The sequence below is a fragment of the Budorcas taxicolor genome, chromosome 2, assembly GCF_023091745.1.
Source record: "Budorcas taxicolor isolate Tak-1 chromosome 2, Takin1.1, whole genome shotgun sequence".
Taxonomy (NCBI): Eukaryota; Metazoa; Chordata; class Mammalia; order Artiodactyla; family Bovidae; genus Budorcas; species Budorcas taxicolor.
Window position 1 is genome coordinate 16,686,683 of NC_068911.1, and position 10,458 is coordinate 16,697,140.

General features: G+C 53.1%; 1 protein-coding gene across 1 annotated transcript; it reads left to right on the top strand.

Annotated features, from left to right (window-relative positions):
• Positions 1–1,898: 1,898 nt before the first annotated feature.
• PPP4C (protein phosphatase 4 catalytic subunit) lies at positions 1,899–9,958 on the top strand. The gene is made up of 9 exons (XM_052660186.1): positions 1,899–1,994; positions 2,226–2,386; positions 6,026–6,077; positions 7,027–7,077; positions 7,291–7,392; positions 7,973–8,146; positions 8,236–8,362; positions 9,329–9,518; positions 9,599–9,958. The coding sequence occupies exons 2-9, from the start codon at positions 2,289–2,291 to the stop codon at positions 9,726–9,728; spliced, it is 924 nt and encodes a 307-aa protein (XP_052516146.1). The 5' UTR covers positions 1,899–1,994; positions 2,226–2,288; the 3' UTR covers positions 9,729–9,958.
• The last annotated feature ends 500 nt before the right edge of the window (positions 9,959–10,458 follow it).

The window sequence follows — 10,458 nt, forward strand, 5'->3', positions numbered from 1 at the left end:
CTACCAGGCACCTCGGTCCATGGGATTTTCCAGACAAGAGTACTGGAGTGGGGTGCCATTGCCTTCTCCGAAGTATTCTATAGGAGTATGCTATTATTACCAATTCGTCCTTAAGACATCTTGCTGGGAAACGTATTGATTGAAACAAGATTATGAATGCATATCCTTAATACTGTTGAGCTCATCAGTCTTCCCATCTTTAAAAGGAGAAGGGCTGACTTCTGAGCTGTGGAACCCCTTGAAGAACTTGGGATCCTAACACCCACATCAACAACAGACACACAAATGTGTACCAACAGAACTGTGGCGCTCAGGTTCCAGGTTAAGAATTGAACCTCTGTGGCTTCTGCACTCAACGCAGCCAGAATGAGGGTCCTGCACTTACCCTATGTCATGCCTGGAACCCTTCCCCATTCACCCAGGCTGTGGAGTATACTAATGACACCAGATCTTTTCAGGTATTAAAGATTCTAGTCATAGCCAGGGACTGCATTAGTCCTGCCACTGCCCAAATTTCCTGATGTGAACTCTTTCCTGTCTGAGCGCCACTCTAGAGGAAGAAAAAAATTTTTTCATCTTTCTGATCTCTGCATCTTCTGAAGTCCTACAGTCATCTGCATAGAAACCTAGCCCCTCCTGGGAGTTGTTTGTCCTTTCCCTTTCTCTGCACATTTGCATCTGTTGCCTACATCCAAAACCGAGCTGTATCTAGTGTCCCTTCAAATCGGCCAGCCTCACTACTGTACCTAGCCTCACTCAGCTCTCTGTGAAACAGTCTGAAGTAAAGCAAATAAAAATTGAGGGTCCATAGAAGATAGCAAAATGGACATTCCAAAAGGCCTCTGGCACCAAGAAATTTGTTTAAAGACCAGTCACTTCCTCTGCCTGCAGCAAGAAACTAGGGAAGCAGAGGACTTCAAATGCCAGTTTAGGGTGTTTTTATAAAGCTTATAACAACAACATGAACACCAGAAAGAGTAAGTGGCAGAAGGAGAAGAAATTAGAACTTAGGACACAGCTTCCTGGGTTCAAATCAACTTTGATTCAAATCCAAAGTTCTTAACTATGCAACTGTGAACAAGTTACTTAACCTCTTTTAGCCAGTTTCCCGCTCAGAAAAACCAACACAACTGTAGACAATAAGCAGCTGAGTTCAAGGGATCATTCTGGAATCAGGGAGGTCATGTTGACTGAGGTATACGCTTGGTGTGGGGAAGGTGGAATCCTTTTGGCTTCTAATTTCAGAGGTCCCCAGGGCAGATTTCTCTGGGGCTCTGGAAAGAGACTAGAATTCCTTCACCCACTGAACAAATACTTCTGTATGCCAACTGGGTCCAGCCTTGTTCAAAGTAAGCACTGGGCTGCAAGTGTGAACAGGACCAAGTTCCATCTCTCACGGATTGTAATGGAAAGTGAAAGTGTTAATAGCTCAGTCGTGTCCAACTCTGCGACCCCATGCACTGTAGCCCACCAGGCTCCTCCATAAGATTTCCCAGGCAAGAATACTGGAGTGGGGTTGCCATTCCCTTCCCCAGGGGCTCTTGCCAACCCAGGGATCCAACCAAGGTCTCCTGCATTGCAAGCAGATTCTTTATCACTTAGCCACTAGGGATCAGTACTAGGGGAGGTCCATTAAAACAGGTAAACAAAAACTTGTAACCTAAAGCTACAAGGCGGTGGCCCGGCTTACTGAGTTTGAGGTCCCTATCAGCCTTCCCGGTGCCAATCAGCTTAGCCTACCACCACTTCCGCCCGCTCGTTGCCGATATCCGGTTCCTCGGGCTTATTGCCCTTCTTAGGCTTGAGGGGGTAGGGTAAGGGCGCGGCGCGGGAGTGGGAGTCCGTGTATGACGCCACATCCGGCTCGGGGCGGAACTGGTCTCCCGCTGCTTCCGCGGCGGGGCCGGAAGTAGAAGTGGTGGTGGCGGCGGCCCAAAGCGAAGGGAAGGAGGAAGAGAGGGAGCCCGAGAGCCAGAGCCGGAGTCGCCGCGGCGGTAATCGTCGGAGAACCCTCTAGGCCACCGTCCCCAGCGCGGGCCCGCGGAGTTCGACGGGAGTTAGCGGGGGGCGGCCCGGGCTGCGGGACGCTGGGGGCCCCGGGGCCGATGTGAGGGGAGGCGGGAGTTCGAGGGGGTGCCGGGCCAGCTCCAGAATCGAGTTGCCCCCGCTGACCCGGCGCCCCCTAGGGACACTCTGATCCGCGGGTTCATCTTCGCTTTTACCAGGAGACCCCTGTGCGGTGCGGAGGGGGCGGCAGCCCCGGCTCTGACCCGCGCCGGGGGTGGGCCATGGCGGAGATCAGCGACCTGGACCGGCAGATCGAGCAGCTACGGCGCTGCGAGCTCATCAAGGAGAGTGAAGTCAAAGCCCTGTGCGCTAAAGCCAGGTGAGCCCTGTGGCTCCAGGGAAGAGAGGTTTGGGGTTTCGGCCTGGGGTAAACCCAGCTGAAAACTTTGGGCCTGGCTCATCCTGGAAGCTTTCCAAAGAGGAGCAGAATAGGGCCTCTTCCCTCGAGAAGCTACCAGCCTGTTGGGTGAAGACAGGCCTGGAGAAGGGTACCTGAAGTATTAAATGATGTGCTTTCAGTGGAGTTAAGTATAGAAAATACTTAGGAAGCTCAGGGGAACAACCCTGTCTGGGGGGCAATAGAGAATGTCTCTTGGAGGAACTGAACTTTGGGATAGACCTCGAAGAATAAGATGATAAAAGGAGGTGTCAGCAAGAACAGGAGTTCAAGGCAGGAAAGCTAAAGCCTCTGTGGTTTATAGTATTCTTTTAATTCCAGTAACAGCTCTAAAAGGTGGGTGGAATTGATCCCATCTTACCAGTGAGGACTCTCATACTCAGCAGTTGAAGGATGGGTCCTAGAGCCAGTTTTCCCTGTCCTGTCCCTTTTCGGGCCATAATGCAAGAAAGTGGAATTGGATTACTCATATTGATTGTGGGAGCCTAAGAAATAGTAGTAAATAAGCCAGAGGAGAAATAAGCAAGGTGTGAAGGGAGGCCCAACTAAGGGTTCTGTGGGAAGTAGGATGAGGTAGTGGTTAAGAGCCAGGCTTTGGAAGGTGACGGCACTGGGATGGAATCAGCTTTACCACCTCCTAGCCATGTTGGTGATCTTGAGGTCTCTGAGACTGTTTCTTCTTCTGGAGATAATAAAGCAAGATAATAGTACTTACTAAGATGATTGTGAAGAGTAAGTTGGTGCTTGGAATGTGCTTAGACTTTGGTTAAATGTCAGTGTTAGACAAACATTAGGTGTTATTGTTCATACTTTGTGGGAAGAGGGTAGTGCTGATAAGGACAGAACTTACTAGAAAAGGTGGCCTTGAAAGCTGAAAATAATTTGGAGGGCTGATGGGGGCAGGCCCACTGAGGAAGGGCATTCACAGCAGGAGGAGAACAGGGATAGAAGCCTACAGGGTGTGGGCAGCTGTGAGGAGACCAGTTACCTGCCTCCTGAGGAACTGTCTGTGGCTTCTGCACACTGGAGAACTGTGTGGAAATGGTCAGCAGAATTACCTCACTTTTTTTTTTGAACAACAGACCCTCTGTTCACCTCGCCTTATACTGGCAAAGACCTTATGTCCATTTCCTTCCCATAGCAATCCTACAAAGTTGGAATAATTTTCCCCATTTACAGAATAGGAAGCTGTGATTCCTTGAAGCCTAGTGACTTGACCGAGGCCACCGATAAAGTGGCCTTTGGGCTGTTTGTTTGGTTTTGCCTCACGAAGACCTGTCATGGCCAGGCAGGGCCTGTGTGGGTTTGGTGAACACACAGAGCCCTCTTTTAAATGCCCTCTGTGATCCTTCATGTTTTGCCAGCTCAAGATTTCCCTGACCAGAGTAGCCCCAAGATGTTTTCAGATATCCCTGCTCCCTCAGTTGTCATTGGCATTTTTTAAGGAACTTAAACCCATTGCTGCCTGGCACTATTCTTCTTCCTGTAAGTTTCATGCCCCTCACAAGGCCTGGATCAGTGTGGCGGTGATGATAGCTAATGCTTGGATAGCGTGGGATTTTCAGAACAACAGAAGTTATGTGTTCAGTCTTCATTGTTCTTTGCAGCCCTGTGCAGTGGGCAGGGCAGAAGTGAGTATTCCACAAAAGAGGAAACTGAGCCTCTTACCTCTGGTCTCACAGCTGATTGGAGGAGAAGCTGGTTTTGGATCCAGGTCTTTGACTGTCCCCCACGCTCACTGACAGCCCGGCAGACATTTAGGCTCTGTGAATGGCAGCAGGGTGCTGCTGAGGAGTGGGAGGGCCCTGTCCAGCTCATGAGATGGAGCTGGGATGAACTCGGCTCGGGCCTGCAGTGGCCACAGTTATCCCAGGCCCAGTCTGGAAGAGGCCCATCTCAAGCATCTGGCCGTGGCCTCCTGGGGACCCACCAGGGCCCCAGGCTGAGACTGGTGGTGTCAAGAACTTTGATTTGCCCAGTGGATACCGAGACTCAAGACCTTGAAACTGCAAAGGCCTGGGAGCTGCATTAGCTCCTATGAAAAACATCAGCAGTTGAGAACAGCAGAGGGTTTTGAATGAGGTGGTCTTCAGGATGAAGTATAGCTTTGTCACCTGTAAATGGTATGACCCTGGTCCAGTCATTCTTATGTCTCCAAGTCTGAAATTCTTGCAGAGCTCAGATGAGATTCTGCATATCCAGAGACAGCATCTCATTCTTTGGTCAATGGTCAGCAGTGAAAGTGAGCAAGTGTGAGCCCTGAGAGGGCTGATGCCGCGGCCTGGTTCCCACATTGCGCTGAGGCCTTGCTGGCACAGAGGCAGGTTTTGACCGAGTCTGTGGAAAGGGCTGGTGTAAAGTCTCAGGAGATCTGTTCTCTGAGTTCCAGCCACCCTCCAGCTTTGTGACCTGGATCCTGCCCCTTTTCTCTCTAAACCTCAGTTTCTTTGTCTGATGAGGATGGGAAGAACCTCCCAAGTCAGTTGGAAAAGTATTGTAAGCAGTGGTGTGAGGATGTTTGGTACAAGATGCAGGACAGGCGGGAGAGCCTGGTTGCTCTCTGGCCCCTTGTATCACCACCAGTGGCTCTTCCCATTCCTGGAAACCAGGGCACACCTCCCTGGAGCTGCCTTAGTTATGCAGTGCACCCTGAGCCCAGGAAGCTCCTGGTATGGTGGGAAGGGACTGGTCAAGAGAGTGATGGCTGAGCAGGTGCCTCCCACATCAGACTCGCTTAATAAGAGCCAGACCCCAGAGTAGGCTGCCTTGGTTCAGTTCCTGTCTGTGTGGCCACAGCCGCTTTCTTCATCTGAGCCGTGGGAATCATTATAGCACCTGCCTTTGAGGGTGGTGGTTTGAGTGCCCGCATCATCCATGCAGAACTCTTTTAACGACTGACCTGGCACGTGGTGCGAACTGCTGCATCCTTGGCTCCTCTGATCGTCAAGGACGAAATCTGGAAGCACAGCGCTACTTAACGTTGGGTGTCCGTAATGGACAGTGATTTACATGTCAAGCTCGTTCAGGTAGAAGTAGATCACACTGCAAGGAAAGAGGGAGCACAGAGTCCTCGCTTCCTCTGAATGATAGAAGAGTGGCAACAGCATATCGCCTTGAAGGTGGATCTGATGGCTGGCCTGCCCAGGGCACCACCCTTGTGCCCAAGAACATTCCAGGGGAAGAAGGCCCCTGGGGTAGGGAGAGAGGGGCTGTAAGAGCCCAGCCAAGACACTGTGTGGACAGGAGGAGGAGCTCTTGTCTTCTGGGAGTCGTTGCCAGATGTGTGAAAGGGAGCAGCCAGGAGGGTCAAGGCCAGGAAAGTCCCAGACTCCTTGGGAAGGCCTTGGATGCTGAACAAGAGCTGGGGCTTTGGCCTGTCAACTGTGGGGAACCACAGAAGGGTCTCGAACTTGGGGGCTGTGATTAGCCTTGCCTGGGGGAACTGTACACCTCCGACCTGCCCCATGGAGGTTCACGCCTCATCCTCTCTTCCCCTGCAGAAAAGGTCAGAAATTGGGTTGGGCTGGCCCGGCTCTGGTAACTTTGGTCTTCTGTCTCCAGAGAGATCTTGGTGGAGGAGAGCAACGTGCAGAGGGTGGACTCTCCAGTCACAGTGAGTTCCCGCCGTCCCCCCACAGCCTAGCTCGGTCTGTTAGGCCTGTGGGCGTCTCCTTAGTCTTGCGGGCTCCAGGGTCTACCCCTCATCCCTGGGAGCCCCATCTTCAAGAGAGCCTTGCTAGAAGAAATGGTGGTTGTGGGCATGGTCTTTGGAGTCACTGGAGGGATGCTCTTGGCCTGGGCAGAAGGACTCTTAATTTGGTGAGTGAGTGAACTCCACGTGTTCCTGTGTGTTACTAATGACTTTATTCTGGGTGTCTGGAGGGGAGTAGGGAGAGGAGGAGGCCAGGTTCTTTGGGAGCTGCAAGTCTAGCTGGAAAGAATTTGCTCTAGCTCTTGCCCACAGAATAGTTGGCACTCAGAGTGGGATGGGGGGATTGGGGTGGGAGAGGAGATTCTCAACTCTGGGAAGTAGAAGCTTTCAATCCAGGGAAGATCCCCTGGAAGAGGAAATGGTAACCAGCTCCATATTCTTACCTGGAAAATTCCACAGACAGAGGAGCCTGGTGGGCTACAGTCCATGGGGTTGCAAAGAGTTGGGCATGCCTGAGCATGTGTGCACACCTGCACGCACGTACACACACACACTCTCGGCTTAGCCGAGACTGATAAGGATCTTCTAAAGCAGGGACTTCCAGGTGGCTTTTGCCCTCTGAGATGTCCCACATTCTGTCTGTGGAGTGTGTTTCTCTAAATAAATCCATTTCTTACCCATAAATAAATGAAGCCAGGACTTCCCTGGTGGTCCAGCAGTTACGACTCTGTGCTTCCACTGCAGGAGTTGTGGGCTTGTGGGTTTAATCCCTGGTGGGAACTAAGATCCCATGTGCCATGCAATGAGGCCAGAATTTTTAAAAAAATAAACCCGTAGGGTGTTTTTGAAGGACAGCCCCTGGCAGAAAGGCTTTCAGACTCTGAGTTCTGACCTGCCTCCTCACTTCCAGGTATGTGGTGACATCCATGGACAATTCTATGACCTCAAGGAGCTGTTCAGAGTGAGTGTGGGGAATGCCAGGAAAGGTGACCCAGGGGATGACTGCAAGACCCCTTTAGTTGAGAGTTGGAGACTTTGGTGACGGGGTTGGGGGTCAGAGGCCTCTAGTTAGGTAGGCCCATTGTGGAAGAAGGGCCTCAACTTGACTGGAAATGGGCCGGTGCAGTGGGTTGGGGCGAGTTTAGGACCAAGCTGAACCTTCTTCTTCCCTCAGGTGGGTGGCGATGTCCCTGAGACTAACTACCTCTTCATGGGGGACTTTGTGGATCGTGGTTTCTACAGTGTCGAAACGTTTCTCCTGCTGCTGGCACTTAAGGTGGGAACCCCCTGGCTCCTGGAGCCAAGACCTGGTCTGACTTGCCTGCATCCTTTCTGCCCTCATTTCCTGCCCCATCTGCCCCCAACTCTTGAGCTGTGCTGCTGGTGATAGACCGTTGCTGCTTGGGTGGTCAGGCAGCTTTCCTTGACTTGGGGGCATCTGATGAGGTCGAGGTGGGGGCGGCATCATAGCGGGAGGGAAGAGAGGCTCACCCTGTTCAGAAAGTGGCCCGGAGTGGAGTTCAGCTGGATACAGTATCCATTGGTAGGAGAGAGGTCGTAAGAGGCCAGATAACAAGGTGCTCTAAATGTCTTGCTAAGGGCTTGGTCCATACCTGGTGGATGAAGGAGGGATGGTTAGGTTTGTAGTTGAAGTGGGGGGTGGGAGGGAGTGTGAGAGGATTTGGCTTTGGATCCTCTGGAGGTGGGTTGGGGTGCCTGTGAGGTGAGTGTGGCACGATCCGGGCAGAGATGACCGGAATCTGGACTGGGGCGGTGGTGACGAGGGTGGAGCAGGGCTGGCAGACATGAGGACGTCGAGGAGGGAGGGACAGGCCCTGCATGGTGACTGCCTGCAGGTTCGCTATCCTGACCGCATCACCCTGATCCGGGGCAACCACGAGAGCCGTCAGATCACCCAGGTCTACGGCTTCTACGACGAGTGTCTGCGCAAGTACGGCTCGGTGACCGTGTGGCGCTACTGCACTGAGATCTTTGACTACCTCAGCCTGTCGGCCATCATCGATGGCAAGGTAGGCCCGCCGCGCAGCTCCCTGGGGACTGGAGGGCCGGCAGGGCTGCAAGAGGCGCCGGGCCCCAGCCGGTCTTGCTCTCCTCGTAGATCTTCTGTGTGCACGGGGGGCTCTCCCCCTCCATCCAGACGCTGGACCAGATCCGGACAATTGACCGGAAGCAAGAGGTGCCCCACGACGGGCCCATGTGTGACCTGCTCTGGTCCGACCCTGAAGGTGAGGGCAAGAGCTCTGCTCTTAGTTTGGTGAGTGACCGAGGGGATCCTGTGGTTAGAGCAGGTGCCTGGAAGGGGTGGCCCTGGGCAGGTGAGTTTGGGGCAGAGCGGGGCTGGTCTTCACTGGCATTGGTGCTTGATGGCCAATGGGCTGGCATCCTCTATGAGGAGCAGGGATGAGGGTAGCTGGGTGCTTTGAGCTAGGGGGTGGGGGGGCATGTACGTCATACCTCAGGGGCTTGTTGAATGTGAATCATCAGCTTCCTGAATATGAAGGGGCTGCTGCAAGGATCAGGCTCCCAGAATGATTGCCCCCAGAACCTGCCTGCCAGTGCAGGAGATGTAAGAGATGCGGGTTTAATCCCTGGGTCGGGAAGATCCCCGGGAGGAGGGCATGGCAACCCACTCCAGTATTCTTGCCTGGAGAATCCCAAGGACAGGAGCCTGGTGGGCTACAGTCCATAGGGTCACAAAGTCAGACATAACTGAAGTCACTTAGCACGTACACACAAGGCGCCCTCATGTTGTGGGTGTTAGCTAGTATGGAGCATCGCCAAGATGAGAATTAAACCTCCCAGTACCAGTCTGGGCCTCTTGTGCTGTGACACCAACCTCCACTCCCTCTCTGCCCTGTCCCTCCCTGCCAGCTGGGCTGCCCTGAGTTACGGGTGCTGTCCCAGGTGCTTACTGTCAGCACCTCCTTTCACTCTTGTGTGTACCTGTTTGGACAGTAAATTAGATGGTTGCTCTGATAATCAGGCGGCTCCAACCATCAGGAAATTCTTTCTTCTTTGGAGCGTATCCGCTTCAGCATTTGCTGTCCTGTCCCGAGGCTCCCTCAGAATACCTCTGGGCCCTGTGCTCTTGCCGCACAGGCCCCACTGGGGAGGGAGGCAGGCTATTCTGCGGAGGGCAGCGGGCAGCCCTGAGGACGTGCTCTCACCATCCTGTCCCTCGCTTGCCTCAGACACAACAGGCTGGGGTGTGAGCCCCCGTGGGGCTGGCTACCTGTTTGGCAGTGATGTGGTGGCCCAGTTCAACGCAGCCAATGACATTGACATGATCTGCCGTGCCCACCAACTGGTGATGGAAGGTTACAAGTGGCACTTCAACGAGACTGTACTCACTGTGTGGTCGGCACCCAACTACTGCTACCGGTGAGCTGCCTGGGCTGGGGAGGTTGAGGTAGGGATCCAGGCTGAGCCACGCTGTTAACACTGCTGCCCCCGACTTCCAGCTGTGGGAATGTGGCAGCCATCTTGGAGCTGGATGAGCATCTCCAGAAAGATTTCATCATCTTCGAGGCCGCTCCCCAAGAGACACGGGGCATCCCCTCCAAAAAGCCTGTGGCCGACTACTTCCTGTGACCCCTTCGGCCCTGCCCCCCTCCGGCCCCCGGACCACTGTGACTCTGCCCTCTTCAGACGGAGGCTGGGCATGGGGGGGGCTGTCCCCGGCTTTGCTCTCCCTGCAACAGAGGGCACTTCGAGGGTGAGGACTTTTCTGGAGAGGCTGGGAGCCTCAGTTCCATGCTCCTCCTCCCATCTCCCCACTTGAACCATGAAGTTTCCAATAATTTTGGTTTTCTTTTTTTCCTTCTTTTTTTTTTTGGTTTGTTTTTAGATAAAAATTTTGAGAAAAACAAAAAAAAAAGAAAAAAATTCTAATAGAAGAAAAATGGTCTTTCGGTTGGTGTTGACTGGGTATGAGCAGTGGTACCGGCCTGGGACCTGGGATTTATGTCAGGACTTTGATGCCCCAGAACCCTAATCCTGCCAGCAAGGTGAGGCTCAGGCCAGTTAGCTTGCCCAGAGCCTCCTGGTCCCCATCCAGTGACAGTGATCACTGCTGGGGGTTTCCTGAGTGCTAGGGAGAGGGCTGGGTTCTCGGGCAGCCCCGTTTAATTCTCAGAATGTCATGTCAAGACAGATTCCTCCATCTTCCTGAAGAGGAAGCAGACCCCGAGCATTGACTTAGATTCACAAGGTCAAGCAGCTGGAAATGACAAGTCTTGATTGGGGCCTGCGTCTCCTCACAAAACCTCTGCTCAACCAGCCCCACTCAGGGCCAAAGACCATAGTGTTTCCAGAGCACTGA

Coding starts and splice junctions, on each gene's coding strand:
- PPP4C (XM_052660186.1), top strand. CDS start 2,289: ATGGCGGAGATCAGCGACCTGGACCGGCAGATCGAGCAGCTACGGCGC. Junction 6,078..7,026: donor GGGTGGACTCTCCAGTCACA/GTGAGTTCCCGC, acceptor CCTCACTTCCAG/GTATGTGGTGACATCCATGG. Junction 7,393..7,972: donor TCCTGCTGCTGGCACTTAAG/GTGGGAACCCCC, acceptor GACTGCCTGCAG/GTTCGCTATCCTGACCGCAT.